We start from the raw sequence: 22958 nt of genomic DNA, 5'->3' as shown, positions 1-22958 counted from the left end.
GCGACAGACTGCAGACCGAGAGCGCTATCCGCATGGAGGGGCGTGACAGACTGCCTGTTTATAATCAGTCCTCTGAAGGCCTCTAGTGGCCGTGTAGGGTTACTACAGCAGACCCACAGGGCTTCTGGTCATTGGTGTTCAGCCTCTAGTGGACCACTTTATTCGCCATGCAAGTTCACACATACAAGGAATTGACTGTGGCAGGAAGGTGCATACGATTAACATATACAGATTACATCTATCCACCCATCCATCCACCAATGTATGCATCCACCTATAGATCCATCCATCTGTGTGTATCCATACATACATACATCCATCCATACGCCTATCTGTCCCTCTCTACGTCCACCTACCCATCCATCCGTCGACATATCCATCCATCCGTCTACATATCCATCCATCCAACAGAGACACCACATGTTCTTTCTTGTTAAACAGCCTCCAATGCTGCTGGGTCCACTTCTTCACTACAGTATCAAATATTCTCTTTCAAGATGGCTGCTTAGGACCCCCAGGACCCCCATGTATGGTGTGTGTGTGTGTGTTATTAAGCTGTAACAGAGGAGGTTAACTGAACAACTGGCTCCCTGCTGGGTTTATTGTCAGTGAAAGTGTGTGTGTGCGCGTGTGCATGAGTGCCAAAATACACAGTGGTTTTGTATGTGTGTGTATATATGGTGTATATATGGTGTGTGTGTGTGTGTGTGTGGTGTTGCAGCTGGTTGCATTATCCTTCTGCATATCCCCAGGCTGTCTCCAGCTCTGTGAGGAGATGAAGGCCCTGCTGAAAGAACAGCCAACTCTGCTTATTACCCACCTCTACTGGCTGGGACTGGAGGGGCTGGGGCTGGAGGGGCTGGGACTGGAGGGGGCGAGGACTGGAGGGGGCTAGGACTGGAGGGGCTGGGGCTGGAGGGGCTGGGACTGGAGGGGCTGGGACTGGAGGGGCTGGGACTGGGGGGGCTGGGACTGGAGGGGCTGGGACTGGGGGGGGGGGGGTGGGACTGGAGGGGCTGGGACTGGGGGGGCTGGGACTGGAGGGGCTGGGACTGGAGGGGCTGGGACTGGGGGGGCTGGGACTGGAGGGGCTGGGACTGGGGGGGGTGGGACTGGAGGGGCTGGGACTGGAGGGGCTGGGACTGGAGGGGCTGGGACTGGGGGGGCTGGGACTGGAGGGGCTAGGACTGGAGGGGCTGGGACTGGGGGGGGGGGGGGGGCTGGGGCTGGGGGGGCTGGGGCTGGAGGGGCTAGGACTGGAGGGGCTGGGACTGGGGGGGGGGGGGGGGTGGGACTGGAGGGGCTGGGACTGGGGGGGCTGGGACTGGGGGGGGGGGGGGGTGGGACTGGAGGGGCTGGGACTGGAGGGGCTGGGACTGGAGGGGCTGGGACTGGGGGGGGGGGGTGGGACTGGAGGGGCTGGGACTGGAGGGGCTGGGACTGGAGGGGCTAGGACTGGAGGGGCTGGGACTGGGGGGGGGGGGGGGGTTGGGGCTGGAGGGGCTGGGACTGGAGGGGCTGGGGCTGGAGGGGCTAGGACTGGAGGGGCTGGGACTGAAGGGGGCGAGGACTGGAGGGGGCGAGGACTGGAGGGGCTGGGACTGGAGGGGCTAGGACTAGAGGGGGCTGGGACTGGAGGGGCTGGGGCTGGAGGGGCTAGGACTGGAGGGGCTGGGACTGGAGGGGGCGAGGACTGGAGGGGCTGGGACTGGAGGGGCTAGGACTGGAGGGGCTGGGACAGGAGGGGGCGAGGACTGGAGGGGCTGGGACTGGAGGGGCTGGGACTGGAGGGGGCGAGGACTGGAGGGGCTGGGACTGGAGGGGCTGGGGCTGGAGGGGCTAGGACTGGAGGGGCTGGGACTGGAGGGGCTGGGACTGGAGGGGCTAGGACTGGAGGGGCTGGGACTGGAGGGGGCGAGGACTGGAGGGGCTGGGACTGGAGGGGCTGGGGCTGGAGGGGCTAGGACTGGAGGGGCTGGGACTGGAGGGGCTGGGACTGGAGGGGCTAGGACTGGAGGGGCTGGGACTGGGGGGGGGGGGGGGGCTGGGGGGGCTGGGGGGGCTGGGGCTGGAGGGGCTAGGACTGGAGGGGCTGGGACTGGGGGGGGGGGGGGGTGGGACTGGAGGGGCTGGGACTGGGGGGGCTGGGACTGGGGGGGCTGGGACTGGAGGGGCTGGGACTGGAGGGGCTGGGACTGGGGGGGCTGGGACTGGAGGGGCTGGGACTGGGGGGGGTGGGACTGGAGGGGCTGGGACTGGAGGGGCTGGGACTGGGGGGGCTGGGACTGGAGGGGCTAGGACTGGAGGGGCTGGGACTGGGGGGGGGGGGGGGGGGGCTGGGGCTGGGGGGGCTGGGGCTGGAGGGGCTAGGACTGGAGGGGCTGGGACTGGGGGGGGGGGGGGGTGGGACTGGAGGGGCTGGGACTGGGGGGGCTGGGACTGGGGGGGGGGGGGGGTGGGACTGGAGGGGCTGGGACTGGAGGGGCTGGGACTGGGGGGGGGGGGGGGGGACTGGAGGGGCTGGGACTGGAGGGGCTGGGACTGGAGGGGCTAGGACTGGAGGGGCTGGGACTGGGGGGGGGGGGGGCTGGGGCTGGAGGGGCTGGGACTGGAGGGGCTGGGGCTGGAGGGGCTAGGACTGGAGGGGCTGGGACTGAAGGGGGCGAGGACTGGAGGGGGCGAGGACTGGAGGGGCTGGGACTGGAGGGGCTAGGACTAGAGGGGGCTGGGACTGGAGGGGCTGGGGCTGGAGGGGCTAGGACTGGAGGGGCTGGGACTGGAGGGGGCGAGGACTGGAGGGGCTGGGACTGGAGGGGCTAGGACTGGAGGGGCTGGGACAGGAGGGGGCGAGGACTGGAGGGGCTGGGACTGGAGGGGCTGGGACTGGAGGGGGCGAGGACTGGAGGGGCTGGGACTGGAGGGGCTGGGGCTGGAGGGGCTAGGACTGGAGGGGCTGGGACTGGAGGGGCTGGGACTGGAGGGGCTAGGACTGGAGGGGCTGGGACTGGAGGGGCTGGGGCTGGAGGGGCTAGGACTGGAGGGGCTGGGACTGGAGGGGCTGGGACTGGAGGGGCTAGGACTGGAGGGGCTGGGACTGGGGGGGGGGGGGGGGCTGGGGGGGCTGGGGGGGCTGGGGCTGGAGGGGCTAGGACTGGAGGGGCTGGGACTGGGGGGGGGGGGGGGGGTGGGACTGGAGGGGCTGGGACTGGGGGGGCTGGGACTGGGGGGGGGGTGGGACTGGAGGGGCTGGGACTGGAGGGGCTGGGACTGGAGGGGCTGGGACTGGGGGGGGGGGGGGGGGGGACTGGAGGGGCTGGGACTGGGGGGGCTGGGACTGGAGGGGCTAGGACTGGAGGGGCTGGGACTGGAGGGGCTGGGACTGGAGGGGCTGGGACTGGAGGGGCTGGGACTGGGGGGGGGGGGGGGTGGGACTGGAGGGGCTGGGACTGGGGGGGCTGGGACTGGAGGGGCTAGGACTGGAGGGGCTGGGACTGGAGGGGCTGGGACTGGAGGGGCTGGGACTGGGGGGGCTGGGGCTGGAGGGGCTGGGACTGGAGGGGCTGGGACTGGAGGGGCTGGGACTGGAGGGGCTGGGACTGGGGGGGCTGGGGCTGGAGGGGCTAGGACTGGAGGGGCTGGGACTGGAGGGGCTGGGGCTGGAGGGGCTAGGACTGGAGGGGCTGGGACTGAAGGGGGCGAGGACTGGAGGGGGCGAGGACTGGAGGGGCTGGGACTGGAGGGGCTAGGACTAGAGGGGGCTGGGACTGGAGGGGCTAGGACTGGAGGGGCTGGGACTGGAGGGGGCGAGGACTGGAGGGGCTGGGACTGGAGGGGCTAGGACTGGAGGGGCTGGGACAGGAGGGGGCGAGGACTGGAGGGGCTGGGACTGGAGGGGCTGGGACTGGAGGGGGCGAGGACTGGAGGGGCTGGGACTGGAGGGGCTGGGGCTGGAGGGGCTAGGACTGGAGGGGCTGGGGCTGGAGGGGCTAGGACTGGAGGGGGGTAGAAATCAGAAGAGAAGGGAGCGGCACAGAGGAGGAAAGAGAGAGAGAGAAAGCTGTGATGACAGCGTTACTCAGAGCCACTCAAGCTACCCCCCCCCCACACACACACACACCTTCGACCACTAAAAATAGACCCCCGTTTGTGTTCTCTCCTTTTGGGGGGTTCGCTTGCCCTCTTGTGTGCCAGCGAGGGAACGCTTCTGACACGAGGCTGACTTGACAGCTGGCTGGCGCGAGGTTCCCATGGCAACGAGGAGGAGGAAAACAGAGTCTGAGGATTCGTTCCCCCCCCCCTCCCCCCCCTACCTCCCTCCCTCCCCCCCCTCCCTCCCTCCTTCACTCTCTCTCTCTGAGGGAAATCAACATGCTTGTGCACTGGAGACTGTTTGGGATCGCTTATCCCAGTGGTTAGAAAAGGTGACTGGAGATCAGTAAGTCACAGGTTCAAATCCCCCCTCCCCGATATGTCACCATGACAGAGCCTACATAGCATAAAGTATTCAACGTACTTTCTGTACAGCACAATTTGACATACCGCTGCGTTTGTCAGGTCTTCAACTCCTCTATTAACCTCTATCCCTCCCTCTCTTCCTTTCTCTTGTGCTCTCTCCGTTCTCTGCCAAACGCTAAACCCTTCTCCAAACAGAACCTTGTGATCTCACACGCACGCCAGTGTCCTATTGGTCAGTGCCAGTACTGTCCTGCCGAGTCTCTAAACATTTCAGTTTGTCGTGCGAGAGCCAAGCAATTTTTTAATGGATTACATTTGTTTGTTTTTTATGTATCTATTCAACCTACAGCTCTTTTATCAAGTGACCCAAAAACTTAATAATTGTCTAATAGTGTTTTTAATGTAGCCTACGCATGGAAATGTATCATAATGTTACTTTGAAACACCACACTGTAAAAAAAATCTATGAGTCATTGTAACTTATTTACTTCATTTACTTCAAGTTAATACAATGAATACAATTTCAATTTAATTTAACGAGTTTAGGTATTCCAACTCAGGTTTCAACAAGAAACCGTACCTGTGACAATGATGTCGGAGATGTGGGAACAAAAATGTATTAATTGATACAAGTAGCCTGATGTTTCTTCCCTGTGTTTGTCTCTAGTGTTTTGCTGACTGCTTTCTGCTCCCTGTGTTCCCTGGCTGTGTGGGTGTGAGCTGAAATAAAATACGTAGGACAATTTTCAAAACGAAAGTAAAATGTTTTTTGGGATCCGTTTTGCGTCAACAGAAAAAGTTTAAAGGCCGTCTTTGAAGTAAGTAATTTGGAATAATCTTCCAGAATATAATGTTGACGTAACAGAGAGAGAGAGAGAAAGAGAGATTGAGAGATCCACATAACCTGTGTTAGATAATTGTGATAGTTATTGGTTGGTATTATGAATCACTATGGCAATGTTCGGTGTAATGGACAATACACTTGGAGGGAGGTCAAGGCAGTAGCCTTTAGCTTCATAAAGTACTCAGTAAATATACGAATATTATGTAGCCTACATTCATGATCAGAAACGAACGAATATTTGTTTAATTTGAATCATGAGGCCAGAGGGAAAGTCCTGTTATACATCTGGGTAAAATACACAATACATAAGAGATCGTCTCTTATCGAGAAAACACCGGATGTGGGCTTCTTCCCTTCTCTGTTTTCCAGAATCCGAATCAATCCGAATTGTTTTCATGTTCAGCATTTAGTCACACCAATTGCATTAACTTGTTCAATGTTAGACATAGACACCTCAAAGCGCGTTTTACCCGTGTTGAAAAACGCAAAATAGGGCCGTAACATTGTTTTGTCAGTTTAGGAACTCAAAATATATCTGTATGGGCTAAGCATACACTAAAAGCCCAGAGGGATTGTTGACTGAGCACTTGATTGACGCGCTTGTTTGATGTAAAATAACGTTCCAACCTTGCGTTCTTGGTGAGGCAAACTTTATTTCTAACGGTAAAATCCAATCCATAAACATGTCCATACATCCAAACTTGCATCTAATTTACATGTAACAAACAAATAAAGTTTGGTTATACAAACGAGGCGGTCAAAAGGCTATTTGCGCACGCCCTCCGTCAAGCAACACCTGACTCCTGCATGAATGTTGACACCTTTGTTGTGTGAGCCCAATTAAGATGGAGCGCCATAGTATCCCAAACAAGATTAAAACATGAACCGAAATGGCTCCTACAATACCTTTCTTTTTTGTTATAGTTATGCACCTATAACTTATTTGTTAACAGTAATTAGAATGACAACATCCCTGTGGTCGTTCACGTTCGTTCAATAAATTAATACAAAAGACAGTGTGGTTGTTGAGTTACTAGATCCAGTACACGTCCACTACAGAGGACTTGAGTGTCTGGGTCTTGGGAGAAGATATATACAAGGATGAGGGTTTACGTCGATGTTTATGTACCACTGAGATACTCCTCTCTGCCAGCAGGTGGCATAACATTACAGAAAGTCAGAATGACCTGAATTCCCTCTGCTGTGTAAAACCACACTCAGCAAGGCCTTGGTCCAAATTGAGATCATATACTGATTTTAAATCAAGGCTTAATAACAGAGTTGATGATTCTGGTGTGTCCTTAAATACACACCATGAACGGAGCTCTAAGCCTTGTCCCTCATAGACACCTGTGGCTGTTATGCTCCATCCATTGAACATTGTTGCAGTGCGGAATCCATTTAAACACTTAAATTGTTTTTATTTTATTAGACACCCCCTTTCCCCATGCCAAAGAGAATCAATCAGGAATATTTATATAATCATGAAGGCCAAGCCACAGTCTCCGAAATTAATTACTAACTAGTTTAATATCAAGCTGCTCCTTTCTTAAGGTAACACTGGTGTTGTCTGTTCCCACTTCTACAGGTCTGGCTGAGCTGGGACTCTCCTGGTGCTGCCCTTGAGGAGAACTACTGCCTCTACTGGGAGATAGAGGAAGGGGGCCCTGCCTCTAAAATGAGTCTCTCTGGGGAGATAGAGGAAGGGGGCCCTGCCTCTAAAATGAGTCTCTCTGGGGAGATAGAGGAAGGGGGCCCTGCCTCTAAAATGAGTCTCTCTGGGGAGAAAGAGGAAGGGGGCCCTGCCTCTAAAATGAGTCTGTCTGGGGAGATAGAGGGAGGGGGCCCTGCCTCTAAAATGAGTCTCTCTGGGGAGACTGAAGACACAGTCAAAAGGTACGAGTCAAAAGAAGAGACAAAATGTCTCTTTTGTAACTCTTTGGGACAAAGTGAATTGCAGGAAGATAACCAGTGTAGGGGGTTTAATATTGGCTAAACAACCTAAATTATTCCCTGAGGTTTAAAAGAAGAGGGGTTAACTGAACAGTGTATTTACATTAACCAAATATCCTGGAACTGCAGTTATACTGTAAAGGTAACACCAGAGCAAGAATGGTGAAAGTTAAGTTAAATAAATTAAAAATACGATTTTTAATTACAATGCAAATTAATTAAACCGTTTACAAGGCAAACATGTTATTAAATGAAGTTTTTAACTCGTACCTACTCTACTATGATTATTGAAAATCAGAGATAGAAAGCAAGAGGTGAGTAAGGAAAAGGAGTATGACAAGCCAGAGCTGAGGAGAAGGTCTCAAGAGATCAAAAATCCACAGAGCAATGCTTCACAATTCCTTTTATACACAAGAACAACCAATCACATCACAATCTTGACCCTTACTTATCGACTACCAATGCAACAGTAAGTTACACAATGGGATGTGAGACCCATCAAGCAAAGACTCCGTCCAGCAACTCCAGATGTTAGCACATGAGTGGTGGGGGCAGGGTGACACCCAGCCTTACAGGAAACATTAGGTTGCATCCAGAGGGCTGGTGGCTGCTGGCAAGTAACTGTTAGAAATGCTGAAGTTGTTGAAGAAGCAGCATGGAGGATCTGGAAAAACCTGTCGTAACATTGAGAACTTAGGAGCTAGTTAAGTCTCATGTTTGCATTGATATTAAAAGTACTTGATGTTAAAAAAAATCCAATGTACTCTGAGCATTCACCTTGCGTATGATTAATAGAAATACAAGTGCTTTGGTTAAATTTACTACCAGCCAACCACAAGGCATGTAGAGGTCCAGTTTTCAAACTATCACTTAAAACATTTATGTTTTTACAGGATCAACCATCAGAGACCAGCCTCACCTGTACCCAGCTGTGTGTCCATGAAGAGTGACAGGTCTATGGAACCTCCATTCAGCTTCAGAGAAGGAGATCTTACCACTGAGTCAGGGTACGAACTAAAGTCTGCTGCAACCATGTTTTTCCTATAATGGGGTAAATCTGTTCCAAATGCCAGACAATAAGGAAGACTTTCAATCCAAATATTTGAAAAGTAAATATGTAATGAGTATACTAACCTAACTGTCTTACTGATTGAACCACCCTTTATCCAATATTCTCTTTAATTTGTCATGTTTTTATTTATTTACTTCTAAACAGACCCATTCTTAAAGTTTTGTTTTGAAGAATGTTTGAATAATGTTTGCCTGATAAAATATGGTTATAGATGTATAACATGTCTTAACCCCACCAACACCCTCCTTAACTAGGTGATTGAGTGTTGAATTATACAATATGAAGTAGTCATGAGTGTACATGTTTAATCAGAATAGGATTTAGTCGCTATAAAAGTTTGCACAGACAAGGAATTTGCTTTGGCAGGAAGGTGCATACAATAAACATATAGGAACCTAAAATGTAAATAAATCTTGAGCAGTCATGAACCAAAAAGTCAATTTCAATAGAACCACAGTGTTTCCCACAGATTAGAAATCTAATTGTGGCGGGGAGGGGTGGGGGTTGTCAGACCGGGGGGGGGGGGGGGGGTCGTAATATTTCCTTCGTTAATAATTCGTTACAGTTAATTTGTTAGTAATTTGTTACATTAAATATTAATCCAAAATGATTCACACCTGCACAAAATTAACAACAACTAACATATCATTTCTGCATTATGCATGTAGCAACGCTAGTGCTAAACAACTATTTAACTGGTCGGCTCCATGACGCCGGGTAAGCTAGCTCTTGAGACTTCTCACCAAAAGAACGAAGGGGAAACTTCGAGTACTGTAAATCGCTCTGGATAAGAGCGTCTGCTAAATGACTAAATGTAAATGCGAGTAAGGTACCAAGCGAAAAGTAGCCTCAACTTTCCTCGACTTTTAGCTACGGCACTAATGCTGAAGGCTCGCTGATATAGCTGTCGGTCTTACTAGAACGGCATATGTATGCATTGTTGCTAACGTGTGCTGACGTTGTGACTGTGCATATGTGAGAAAGACGCATGAGTGACAAAGAGACGGAGGGAGAGCAGGGGAAAGGAAATGCAGCTGAACGAATTCGCTGCGTGTTTTAACCTAAATAGCGATAAAAAAAATGTTTTTACGAAACGCAATGTGTGGCGGCCGGTGTTGATTCTGTGGTGCACCGCCACACATTAGTCTATGTGTGGGAAACACTGAACCACACAGCCAATGACAACCCAATGTCTATTACAGTAAATGGTTAATTCAGTATGCGAGTGTCATTGACACTCACATACTAAATTGACATAAATTTAGTATGTGACATAAATACGTAAATATAAAACAACAATGTGAGGTTTATCACATTATCTAGCCGTATTCAACCATCTCAAATGTTTGTACTTGTGAAATCCTATTGGAACATGTCAGCTATTTTAATCATTATGCCTGGATGCATAGTTGGGTTTGATTAGCTACTTTGTGACTCTATAGCTGCTGTGTGTTTTTACAGGATCAAGCATCAGAGACCAGCCTCACCTGTACCCAGCTGTGTGTCCATGAAGAGTGACAAGTCTATGCTGATCCCACTCAACTTCAGAGAAGGAGGTCTTACCGCTGAGTCAGGGTAGGAACTAGTCTGCTGCAGCCATGTTGACAATTATCAAAATGTTTCTGGTAATATTTGCCTTTCTGTAAAAAGTTATGTGTGGTGGGACATGGCAGCTTTGAAATGATCTGTCTGTGCGTGTTAGAAATATTTATATATGCGTGTTATGCAAGCTAAAAGAATACTGTTGTACAACATATCTTAGAGTGCAGAAAAAAGGAACCCCTGATCATTAGAAACATAATGAGAAATACCCTCATGTAGGTTTACACTCCAACCATGCTCCTGGAGAGATACTCTCCTGTAGACACAAACACCATCTCTAACTAACCTGAATGTGAGTTTAGAACACAGACATGCCCTCCTGGTTGAAGCCTTCAGTTAAACCAGTTCAGGTGTGCGGTGTGCTGTGTTTTTGTGTCTGTGTGTGTGTGAGAGAGACTGGTGTTCATATGGGATCATGTCTCTGCAGTAAGGGGAGCAGAGCTGTCCTAGCAGAGGACCAGTCCAGGTGTGTGGTGTGTGAGCAGGTGCTGAGGGATCCAGTCTCCCCCCCCTGTGGACACAGGGTCTGCAGAGCCTGCATCTCTTCATCCTGGCAGCAGCCTGGTCCATCAGCAGACCACACCTGCCCCAAGTGTGGAAAGAGACCCAGAACACAACCTGGACTGCTGCCACCTGGACAACAGGACATTCAGAGAAACACTGACACCAGTATGAGCTTCACTTCATCTTTACACAACATTGTTTAAAGGTCCCATAGCATGCTGGCATGCACCCATATTGTGCTCGCACGGTCGTAGCTAATTTTCTCGTGGGCGGGCCAAATTCTCTGGGCGGGGAAAGCATAGAAAGGGGAGGTAACCTTTCCCCTTATGACGACATAAGGGGAAAATTCCAGATCGGCCCATCTGAGCTTTCATTTTCTTAAAGGAGGAGCAGGATACCCAGGGCTTGCTTTACACCTATCGCAATTTCTAGCCACTTGGGGACAATAGGCAGGCTAGGCGAACTCATATTAACTTTAAAAAACTAAATTTATATGCCATGGGACCTTTAAATCTTTCTCTGGTCATTTTAGTACTTTGTCATGAGTGTTGGTATTAATGTAAACATAATGAATTCCTTGTTCTTCCATAGTTGTGACTGGACTCCAAAGAGTGTTAGGGACTCATAAAGCTACTATGAAGAAGAGGTTTGAACATGTGATTGAAGGCATCATGACATCAGATAATGCCATCCTCCTTACCAGTATTTACACTGAGCTGTACATCACAGAGGGAGACAGTGAAAGGGTTAATAATGAACATGAGGTCTGGCAGCTTGAGACGGCATCCAGGGTACAAATCACACACGACACACCCATCAACTGCAATGACATCTTCCAGCTCCTACCTGGCCAAGAGAGACTCGTCAGGACTGTGCTGACGAAGGGCATCGCTGGCATCGGAAAAACCGTCTCTGTGCAGAAGTTTCTCCTAGACTGGGCTGAAGAGAAGGCAAATCACGAGGTGGATGTGATGTTTGTGCTTCCTTTCCGGGAGCTGAATCTGATCAAAGATGTCCGATACAGTCTCCTTCAACTGCTGAGAGATTTCCACCCAGAACTTCACATGGATGGAGAGATCCTTGCTGTCTCTAAAGCCATGTTCATCTTTGATGGTCTGGATGAGAGCCGACTCCCTCTAGACTTCAGTGGAAACCAGAGCTGGTGTGATGTCACAGAGTCCACCTCAGTGGATGTGCTACTGACCAACCTGATCAAAGGAAACCTGCTTCCCTCTGCTTTCATCTGGATCACCACTCGACATGCAGCAGCCAATCAGATCCCTTCTGAGTGTGTTGACCTGGTGACAGAGGTACGAGGGTTCAATGATGCTCAGAAGGAGGAGTACATCATGAAGAGATGCAGTGATGAGATCCTGGCCAGGAGAATCATCTCACACATCAAGACATCAAGGACCCTCTACATCATGTGCCACATTCCAGTCTTCTCCAGCATGTGTGTGACAGTCCTGGAGCACATGTTGAGAACAGATAGCACAGGAGAGATGCCCCAGACCCTGACTGAGATGTACATACACTTCCTGCTCATTCAGACCAAGATGAAGAACCAGAAGTATCAAAAAGGAAACGGGACAGATGAAGAGGAGCTCTTGAGGTCCGACCAGGAAGTTCTCCTGAAGCTGGGGAAGCTGGCGTTTGAACATCTGGAGAAAGGCAACCTGCTGTTCTACCAGGAAGACCTGGAAGAGTGCGGCCTCCATGTCCAAGAGGCATCGGTGTACTCTGGAGTGTGCACGGCCATCTTCAAAGAAGAGTGTCTGCTTTTTCAGAGGGTGGTGTACTGCTTTGTGCACCTGAGCGTTCAGGAGTTTCTCTCAGCAGTCTACATCTTACATTGTTACGCAACCAACAACATGGAAGCACTGAGGCCGTTCGCAATGAGGCCGTTCCTACGAGGGAAGAATCTATCTTTGGAAGACCTGCTGAAGGGGGCAGCAGACAAAGCTTTGAAGAGTAAGAATGGACACCTGGACCTCTTTGTGCGCTTCCTCCACGGCCTCTCACTGGAGTCCAATCAGAAGCTTTTAGGAGGCCTGCTGGCTCAGACCAAGAGGAGTCCAGAGAGCCCGCAGAAGACAATAGGATCCCTCAAGGAGATGCAGACGGAGGACATCTCCCCAGAGAGGTGCATTAATCTCTTCCACTGCTTGATGGAGTCGAAAGACCACTCAGTACAGCAGGAGGTTCAAGCATACTTGAAGGAGAAAAATTCATCCAAGGTCCTGTCTGTAACCCACTGCTCAGCACTGGCCTACATGCTGCAGACGTCAGAGGAGGTTCTGGATGAGTTTGACCTGCAGAAATACAACACATCAGAGGAGGGACGCAGGAGACTGCTCCCAGCTGTGAAGATCTGCAGAAAAGCTGTGTAAGTAGTGATGGAAACATGCCATTTGCATGTCAACTATACACATTTAGTCAAATGTACACACAGTTTAAAAACATTTTTTTAATGTTAAACATGTCTTTGTGAAGCACCTACAGTTGTTTCATGGTTATTATGTAACAACAGACTCTCTGGATGTAAACTCACTGATGCGTCATGGGAAGTGGTGTCCTCAGCCCTCACCTCTAACAACTCCCATCTGAGAGAGCTGGACCTGAGAGACACTGGCCTTCAGGATCGAGAAGTGAAGCTGCTCTCTGCTGCACTGGAGAATCCAAACTGCAAACTGGAGACTCTGAGGTCTGTATTCATTAGGATTCTTCCGTCAGGAGGAACCTTATTGGAATTGTTGGTATTATTAGGGTTCCTCCGGTAGGAGGAAACCTATTGTTTTTGTTAGTATTCTTATTCTTATTATTATTTGTCTTCTCCTTGCGCCCCAATATCTCAAAAAGTCCATTGTCATAAATTCTCTAATTTGGCACATTGATATTACATGCAAGTGGGTACCCCCACACCAAATATGGGCTACATCAGACCATAGGGGGCGCCACAGGCAACGTCCAAATGTCCGATTTTCCAAGTGATGGCATTTCCACCCCATTGCTCCAATTCTTCTCAAACTTGGTGTGCATGTCTCATTTGTCATGAGAAACAAAAAAGCCTCAAGGACCCATAAGGTCCGCTCTGATGGATTTTCCTGTACAGTGATAATTTGGAAAAACATTCGAAGTCGATTTCCTCTTAAACAAAAGTTCAAATTGACTTGGAATTTTGTACAGATATGTATCATTGATGTATTTAAAAACTTTATATAAGACAGTTGAATCAAATCATTTTGAATGATGGTTTTTCAAACCTGCTAGGCTTTAAGGTGACACGACTCTGAAGTACCCTGCAAAGTTTAACCTTGAGATGTGAAAATATGACTGAATTACAGCTGTTTGAGCTTGGACCAAATCTGACAATGCTTGCTTTAGGAGAAACGTCTTATTTTATTATCTAGTTAAGATAAGATCATCTTTTATTTGTCCCGCAGTGGAGAAATTACAGTTACTGAACACGGTAAATACCATGTCTGTGAATGGCTTAATAGGCTGAGATGTTGTGCTGGTAGGTGAAGGGTTGTAGGTTCTAAACCAGTCAGAGGCTTTTTTTTCTTCTTGTGACAGAACGGTTTATAGTCTTCCGGTCAATCCTCCAATTGTAAAACATAAAAATGCATGTTTATTTGAACCCTAAACAACACTATGATCATCTGTTTAGCGAGACTGTGTAAACCACTGCAAAACAAGCCAGGTTCACCACAGTAGCTAGCTACTTGTAGTGTACGCATGGTAGTGTCAGTTTCACAACCGAGTTAGCTCTAATGAAGTATATTGATTGTTCAAGTGGATCCCTTTCCTGTTGCGCAAATTCATTTCAGTTACCTAAGCCGGGACACATCACCTGCTAGGCATGATTTGAAATTCCCTTCCATGACAAGTTATGGCACTTTTTTAAGAACCTATAAGTAAGCTATTCTTTACAGCAGCAACCCAGTCATCCCGTTGTCTTGTTTTTATGTCCCATATATAAAAAGGACTCAATTACAGCTGTTTGGACTTTAACCAAATCTGACAACGCTTACCATTGGAGAAATGTCTTATTTCCTGATACAAAACGGAATGATCAAATGTCCAAGTCTGTGAATGGCTTAGTAGGATGAGACGCAGTGCTGATGTGAGATGGGTGGTGGGTTCTAACCCAGTTAGAGGTTTAAACTTTTTTATTCTGACAGAAATGACAGTTTCAAGTCTTCTGGTTAGTCCCAGTGTAACTATCTATTATGTCAATTTTACAACATTTTGCCATTTTGAAGGAGGAATACGCCATTGCTGCTTGCAGCTATATTTAGTTTAAATAAATAAATAATAAGTACTTGTTAATACAGCCGTCATTGTTCATTTTAGCCACTAGAGGGAGCAGTGTGCTGCTGTTATTGTGACTGGCCTCAATGGGATGGAAAGCTCAGGTTCAGACATCTCCAATGTTCAGCTAATGGCAACAGTTTAAACAAAGTTAGTCTCAATGTAATAAACAGGCCTTATTATTTATAATTGTAAAGATATTGCCATAAGTTGATATAAATTGCTCAAGTTCCGTAGTAACCATAAGACCTGTTACAGGTTAGTGTTTGTAATCCTGTAATGATCCTTCAACAGGTTGCCAGCCCTTCACCTCACAGAGGAAGGCTGTGCTTCTCTGGCTTCAGCTCTGAAGTCCAACCCCTCCCTTCTGAGAGATCTGGATCTAAGCAACAGTGACCTGAGGGATTCAGGCATGAAGCTACTCTCTGCTGTACTGGAGGATCCACTCTGCAAACTGAAGACTCTGAGGTCTGTATTCATTCATTTTTATGTTAAAAGTATTTCATTAAGAATTAATAAACATCAATAAACACAGATTGTGTAAAGTGAAATTGAAAGTTCACCACCACAGAAGAATGTGTTATTAACTACCCATCCAAATTCGAATGAAAAAAAAAAACAGACAAGTAAGCCTATGTTAAATTAGGCTTTGAAATCGTGAGAAAATCTGAAGTCTTCTCTGCTTGAGACTGGGGGGCGTGTTGCCTGAAGGATCTGAATCTCCGTCCCTCGCTGGATGGTGCCACCTCTCTCAAGTTGGCTGCCTACGACCCAGATAATGGGCGCCATATCAAGCCGATCAAAAAAGTATAGAATTAGAATGTATTTGTTCAATGAGTGAAACATACAGATGCATATAAATGAAATGTTCCCCTGAGCTGTAACACGGGAGTAAAAATGGACACCAGAGACAGCAGACAATGAGCTCTCCAACCAGGCTACTTCTAGAACATTAGCTACCATTTCACCAAAATCCAACATTCTACACCGAATAGCCTAATATATAAAGTTAGCGGTTTGCACTAACTCATAGCAGAGATACCTCTGGAAAAGTTATCTAGTATAATTATAAGAGTGTTGAACTGCTGGCGGCAGTGGATGGTCCAGGTGCGACCGGAGGTGGGCGATGCTCGGTACGGCTCCGCGCTCCAAGAAAAGCCGTGTGTCCCTGAACCCCGTCTGTCTCTGGTCCATGTTAAAACTATCCGCCGTGTAATGGTCACTGCAGAGGCGGCTGTTGGAGTTGATGCGAAGCTTTCCATCAGCCTGCCTCTTCACACGATCACTCCACCTATTTTTCCTTTCCTCATCAATAGGGAAATAAAATAGTGTTGTAGCGCAGCTGGAGTTCTTTTATCCAGGTAAGATGCAGTTGCAGTTGGAGGGAAACATCCTGAAGCTATAGCTAGCTAGCTGATGTAGGCTACAACAACAGTACAGCAGGAGGAGCCATTCAGTTATTTTTTATTATTTTTTTTATTGCAAAAATATAAACAAATTCAGTGATGTGACGTAGGTGGGTCAAAATGACGTAGATGCGTCATTATTTTGGGCTCCGCCCATTTTAACCTGATCTGAACACGGAAGAGAAACTGTTCTAACTCCACATTTCAGTTCGACTAAGTTTTCGCGCTTTGCACATGCTTTCAGGAACTAATTTCACACATATATAATGTACTGAGAAGCAAATCATGGAATTTGCTTTACAGGATCTTTAATTCTAATAAGTGTGTAAGTTTATAAGATGATGAACTCTACAGATTCTGGATGAATGAAGTACTTGTTAATACAGCCGTCGTTGTTCATTTTAGCCACTAGAGGAAGCAGTGTGCTGCTGTAATTGTGACTGGCCTCACAATGGGATGAGAAGGGAATGATCAGACATCTCCAATTTTCAGTTAGTGGCAACAGTTTTAACAAAGTTAGTCTGAATGTAATAAACATGCCTTATTATTTATCATTCTAAAGATATTGCCCGAATTTGTTATAAATCGCTAAGTTCCATAGTGAACATAAGACCTGTTTCAGGTTAGTGCTGTTTGTAATCCTGTAATGAACCTTCTACAGGTTGTCAGACTGTCACCTCACAGAGGAAGGCTTTGCTTCTCTGGCTTCAGCTCTGAAGTCAAAGCCCTCCCTTCTGAGAGATCTGGATCTAAGCAACAGTCAACTGAGGGATTCAGGCATGAAGCTGCTCTCTGCTGTACTGGAGGATCCACTCTGCAAACTGGAGACACTGAGGTCTGGACTCATTCATTTATTATGTATCATAATTATTTAATTTGAAATGAATAAACGTCACATTTCCTTAAACGAAGTAGAGATAGGTGATTTTCTCCCTCTTTATTCTAATAAGTGTGTACGTTTATAAGATGATGAACTCTACAGACTCTGGATGAATAAAGTACTTGTTTATACAGGTGTCATTGTTCCTTTTAGCCACTAGAGGGAGCAGTGTGCTGCTGTTATTGTGACTGGCCTCACAATGGGATGGAAAGCTGGGAACATGCCTAATTATTTCTAATTCTAAAGATATCACCTGAAGTTTTATAAATTGCTCAAGTTTCATAGTGACCATAAGACCTGTTTCAGGTTAGTGCTGTTTGTAATCCTGTAATGATCCTTCTACAGGTTGTCAGACTGTCACCTCACAGAGGAAGGCTGTTCTTCTCTGGCTTCAGCTCTGAAGTCAAACCCCTCCCTTCTGAGAGATCTGGATCTGAGCAACAGTGACCTAAGGGATTCAGGCATGAAGCTGCTCTCTGCTGTACTGGAGGATCCACTCTGCAAACTGGAGACACTGAGGTCTGGATTAATTGATTATGTTAAAATGATTTAATTAAGAATGAATGAACATCACATTTCCAATAGTGAGATTAGGTGATTTGCTCCCTCTTAATTCTAATAAGTGTGTAAGTTCATAAGATGATGAACTCTACAGACTCTGGATGAATAAAGTACTTAATGTTAATACAGCCGTCATTGTTCCTTTTAGCCACTAGAGGGAGCAGTGTGCTGCTGTTATTGTGACTGGTCTCACAATGGGATGTGAAGCTCATGATCTGACTGCTGGATTTACTGAAATGATTAGGACATTTTATGTTCTACTAGCCTTTGGCTTTCTTTTGAAAGTCACAGTATTTCCAAGCCCTGATAATGTAACTGAGACGACACAGTAAATAATTCCTCTTTCAAGTAAAATGACTAAATGTAAATAAGCCCCCGTTCCAGTGTTGAGCATTAAATTAGCTACACGGTCAGTAGAGATCTTGGGACAAAGCCACTTTTTGGGGTTTTGCTAATGCAGAAATAAAAACTGTAAAATAGACATAATGAGTGGCACGTAACATGGCATTTTATTTAGTTTGAGTTTTAATTTGTCCAGTGGGGCAAGTCAATTTCTCTTCCACTTGCCCGACAAAGAAATCCACTTGTCGCGGACTAGCCTTAATGTTGAGCCCTGAATAGGGTGCAGCCGCAATGACCTTGTCTACTTGAACCTGGCTTCAATTCGTGGGATTACGAAATCTAGAATTGGCCTTTATGGAACCACTATAACCATGACAAATGTGTTAGGATCATTCAAATCAGGTTTGGGACTTTAATCATAGTTTATTCTTGTGGGTTTTATGGAACAGGCTTCTGGTCCTGAGGTTCCCTAGAACTACTACCACCAAACTGAACACAAACAAAACCTTCCTGAACTGGGGGGAAAGGGTCACTCTGTCTAATGAGGGGAGGTGCAGCTATGACAGCACCTGCCAAATGAACCCCTCTGTGCTGACTCACTCTAGAGGCCCAGATGGATTCTGTCATAACATTGATCCTCTTTCTACAGGCTGTCAGGCTGTCTGGTCACAGAGGAAGGCTGTGCTTCTCTGGCCTCAGCTCTGAGGTCCAACCCCTTCCATCTGAGGGAACTGGACCTGAGCTACAATCATCCAGGAGAAAAAGGATTGAAGCTGCTCTCTGCTGGACTGGAGGATCCACACTGCAGTCTGGATAAACTCAAGTAAGGAGATGATAGTTAAACATTACTTTATGTAAAGTTGCAATGCCGAATATACATCTAATTGTGTTAATGGGTATTTGTGCTGTGGAGGTTGATGGACCATCTTGTAATGCCCAGTCACATTCTTTTAAAAAGGAGAAGAATGTGCCAGTTGATTTAATGTTCATTCTTTTTTTATCATCACTTCAATGTACTTGTCAAACTCATAATTCCACACAAGAATATCGGAACAATGTACATGGGGAGAGAACAGTGTAGCTGTGTGGTTAGAATTGAACTAACTCTGATCAGCTGTTCTGGAACTGATAACTCTGAGCTTCCCATCTCAGGGTTCATCAAGTCAGAGTTCAGGGTTAGGCTCAGAGTTTGTAAAACCTGCTTTCTGGAATACACCTCTGATGATGAGATAGAAACAACATGTTTACTTAGAAAGTCAGTTGCTAACTCACTTATCAACAGGTGAAGAGGCATTTTATCATCCTCATCATTCCTCTGCTTCTCCCTACAGTGTGGATCATGGTGGAGAGTGTAGGATCAAACCCGACCATAGGAAATGTGAGTATTGACTACTACTTGGTTCTAGTACACAAGGTCATACAAGGGACAATACCATTAGAGACTTGGACACTCTCAAAAATGGACACAGACTGTAAACACTACTTTTAGAAGCAGTAATTTAACACAATTACCTACATCAGTACTGTGTGTCCGTCTGTGTGTGCTATGTCCCCTACTTTCACCCTCCCTTCTCTCTCCTCCTCCTCCCCTCTCTCCTACACCTCTCCCTATTCCCCTCCCTCTCCTCTTCCTTGCCTTCTCTGATCCTCTCCTCCCTGTTCCTCTGCTGCCCTCTCCTCCTCTTCTCCTCCCCTCCTCTCTCCACCCTCTGAGAGAGAGAGAGAGAGGGGAGAGAGAGAGAGAGAGAGAGAGAGAGAGAGAGAGAGAGAGAGAGAGAGAGAGAGAGAGAGAGAGAGAGAGAGAGAGAGAGGGAGAGAGAGAGGATTCTAATGTGAATGATGATGATCAGTAATATATTGTGTCTTGGTCTCCCCCATCAGATGCCTGTGAGCTCACACTGGACCCAAACACAGCACACAGAAATCTTTCTCTGTCTGAGGAGAACACAAAGGTGACAGCGGTGACAGAGCAGCAGCCGTATCCTGATCACCCAGAGAGATTTGACTACTGGGACCAGGTGCTGTGCAGAGAGGGTCTGTCTGGGCACTGTTACTGGGAGGCAGAGTGGAGTGGAGAAGGAGGGGTTTATCTAGCAGTGACATATAAAGGAATCAGCAGGAGAGGATGGGGTGATGACTGTAAGCTTGGACACAATAACAAGTCCTGGAGTCTGTTCTGTCGTGATAACAGTTACTCTGCCAAGCACAATAAGAAGAGCACGGACATACCTGTCCCCCCCTCCAGATCCCACAGAGTAGGAGTGTATCTGGACTGGCCAGCTGGCACTCTGTCCTTCTACACAGTCTCCTCTGACACACTGACCCACCTGCACACATTCCACAGCACATTCACTGAGCCCCTCTATCCTGGGTTCAAGTTTGGATTACAATCCTCAGTGTCCCTGTGTCAGGTAGAATAGCCCACACACACTCTCACACACTGTGCTCACATACATGTGATTGAAGATTGAACTGTATATAGTTGTAATTGATAATCCCAGAGTGTTTTTTTTTTATTGTTGACAAACAACAATCCTGTCTTTGATCTCAGTTCCACTGAATGTGATCAACTGAATAGTATCTTACTGATTAAATAAGGAGAAATAAAGGTGTTTTATACAGGAGGATAGAAGAGAATCGGGCTAGTAATGAGAAGGTTGCCAGTTCGATTCCAGGCTGTGCGAAATGACGTTGTGTCCTTGGGCAAGGCACTGTAGTCGGTGAATCGAAAGGCCAGAGACGCTTGGTGTTTGTCCCTGGCTTGGGAACCACAATTCACCTTAAGTTGAATTCTCAGGGAGATAATTGGAACGATATTAATCGTTAATATCTGACTCCAATTTTAAGACACGTGCACAAGTGCGTTACCTGTAACCTCGAGCGCTAAACAGTTAATGACATAAAACTCTGACGTAGGTAAAAATCGTCTGCTTGATCAGAGCTGGGGTAGTGTGCATGCTCTGGAAGCTGGGGTAGTAATGTAACAGTTAACTGTCCTACAGCAGTGGTTTACAAACTGTGAAATAAAATTACATTACATCACATTACAAGCTGTAAATTACTCATGATTTAATTCAATTTTACAAGCATGTCCGTGTCACAAATAGCCACGCCCTGTTCATATTAGGCGCAAAGTGATAATCCATTCATTTATTTTTCATGTCATAAATACAAACTTTGCTATACAGCCCTCTTGTGGCCAAGACAAGACACTACATCAAGGGTTTCAGAAAGACGGTATAGAAGTGTACTGTGTGTGGCCTTATTGCAGGGGCAAGGGTCAAATCCAGCCTAGGCCGTTTCTCTCTCCCCGCCTACATTTCCTCTCTCTATTCACTGCCTATCCCAGTAACCTAGAAGTAGCATGCATTATATCTGCTCATATAAATCCTCAACATTGTTTTTGTATCAAAACAGAACAGGAGTGTTGACATGAGCTCATCTCAACTGACACAAGTAGCCTTTTAACACATCCACTGTTTCTACGGTAACGGTTGTGTACACTTGGACAACGCTCGCGAGTGACTGAGACACAATAATAATTTCTGATGGACTCTCATTGAGCCTGTTATTCGTTGCAAACATTTATTACAATTTATGATGCAAACAACAGTAAGAGTCTCTCCTATCAGGAACAGTTAATGGAATACCAGAGAAGTATGAGACAGAAGGACAGAACAGAAAAAAAACTTTATTAATGCGCCATTCCGTTATGTTTCTTAAGAATAATAAGAAAAACTACAACAGATCAGAGACAATATGTTCTCATAATCCTTAACATGTATTTTTTATTGTTAAATTTGGCATCTGCTCCCTTGTATTGTACTTTCCGTATATGGTCGTTAAAAAACTCAAAGAACAAGGCATGCATAATAGTTTCTTATAATGCACATTGATTGAAGGAAACCGCTTATTGAAAATCCATGTACGATGGACGTGTACATTTCATACGTGGTCCCTTTCTTGAAGGTTTCCTAGGCCTGCGAAGGCCACGTTCCAATACTCTCAAATGCACCCTTACCCTCCTCCTCGGGAGAGAAAATATCAATCTGATATCGAATGCTTTCCGAACCGTGTGGGCTCGTATATCTGTGGTGAGGAGGGGGGGGGGGGGGGGGGGGGGGGTGGAAGCACCTCAAAGTATTGGAGCAGGTGTTTCTGTCCACGCTCTGCTGACTCCCCTGAAAGGAATGCCGTGTCTGGGAATGGATAGACCCGTCGCCGACGACGACCACGGGGTGGGGAGGTGGGGGGGGGCGTGTTAGAGGCCACTGACATCTACTTCCTGTCAAAACTATCCTCGATAGATCCGCTTGTTTGTATTTTTTTCTTCACAGTTCATCATCATCATCATAAATCCCTCTTGTTGGATTCCGTTTGTGTTTGTGCCACCTAAACGATCGCACCCTCGGAATGGTTACTGTGGCCAATAGCATTATCCTGAACTCATTCTAGAACGAACAAAACAAAAAAAAAGAACAATCTCTTTCCACTGTTGGATGAGTGCCGCTCTCTCTACTCCAACAGTCTCCTGTTCAGAGGGACCCCAGTACATTTGCATAACCTAAAACTCCATGAAACTCCTTAACAGTCGTTTCCAAACACTAAAGACTGCCGCTCCGGTCGTGAACACCCTACTTAACATAAACTTGGGACACGCGTGAGGAAACGAATGGATCTAAATTCATCACGTTAAGCGAAATAAATGCACATCGGTTCCATTGTTATAAACAGATAGACAACGCCATGACAACGCCATGACAACGCCATGACAACGCTACCTTTAAGGGGGACCGTTGCCATCCTGGAGGCCTCGTTTATTCGAAACCATGTGTTTGTATATTTATATATATATATATATATATACTTCATATATAAAAAATGATAAGGAAAAAGTCCAACTTATCGTGGTGGTCAAACAACTAGTCGTGTGTCGGCGTGTCATGTTTGCTGTTTGCTGTTAAAAAAGTGTAATGCAAATGTGTACCGACTAGCTCAGCTCTTCATCGCTGCTCAGAATGAGTT

General features: G+C 47.3%; 2 protein-coding genes across 6 annotated transcripts in view; one reads left to right on the top strand and one right to left on the bottom strand.

Moving 5' to 3' along the window:
• Positions 1-5126: 5126 nt before the first annotated feature.
• LOC124462797 (NACHT, LRR and PYD domains-containing protein 14-like) lies at positions 5127-20977 on the top strand. 5 transcript variants are annotated; one of them, XM_047014453.1, is made up of 14 exons: positions 5127-5273; positions 6888-6950; positions 6996-7195; positions 8146-8259; positions 9786-9899; positions 10354-10595; positions 11022-12816; positions 12961-13134; positions 15039-15212; positions 16812-16985; positions 17376-17549; positions 18583-18756; positions 19265-19311; positions 19815-20977. In XM_047014453.1, exons 3-14 carry the CDS (start codon positions 7023-7025, stop codon positions 20351-20353), a joined length of 3894 nt encoding a protein of 1297 aa, XP_046870409.1. In that variant the 5' UTR covers positions 5127-5273; positions 6888-6950; positions 6996-7022; the 3' UTR covers positions 20354-20977. The 5 variants fall into 5 exon arrangements, with proteins under 5 accessions (XP_046870409.1, XP_046870408.1, XP_046870411.1 ...); XM_047014452.1 differs by having other exon boundaries at positions 6888-7195; XM_047014455.1 differs by lacking the exon at positions 17376-17549 and having other exon boundaries at positions 6888-7195.
• Positions 20978-21604: 627 nt separating this feature from the next.
• The window catches only part of sar1b (secretion associated, Ras related GTPase 1B), a 7163-nt gene continuing 5809 nt past the window's right edge, over positions 21605-22958 (bottom strand). Inside the window, exon 7 of the mRNA XM_047014457.1 lies at positions 21605-22958. This exon is cut by the window's right edge and continues 552 nt beyond it. The gene's annotated coding sequence lies outside the window, so the exon portion shown is untranslated.

Source organism: Hypomesus transpacificus, unplaced genomic scaffold (assembly GCF_021917145.1).
Source record: "Hypomesus transpacificus isolate Combined female unplaced genomic scaffold, fHypTra1 scaffold_250, whole genome shotgun sequence".
Lineage (NCBI taxonomy): Eukaryota > Metazoa > Chordata > Actinopteri > Osmeriformes > Osmeridae > Hypomesus > Hypomesus transpacificus.
The sequence above is the reverse complement of the archived record's forward strand: the minus strand, read 5'-3'. Positions and strand labels throughout refer to the sequence as shown.

Excerpts from the sequence above, each read along its gene's own strand:
- LOC124462797 (XM_047014452.1), top strand. The coding sequence starts at position 6,978 with ATGAGTCTCTCTGGGGAGATAGAGGAAGGGGGCCCTGCCTCTAAAATG. Across the intron at positions 13,135-15,038 it reads TGCAAACTGGAGACTCTGAG|GTTGCCAGCCCTTCACCTCA; the intron begins GTCTGTATTCAT and ends ATCCTTCAACAG. Across the intron at positions 17,550-18,582 it reads TGCAAACTGGAGACACTGAG|GCTGTCAGGCTGTCTGGTCA; the intron begins GTCTGGATTAAT and ends CTCTTTCTACAG.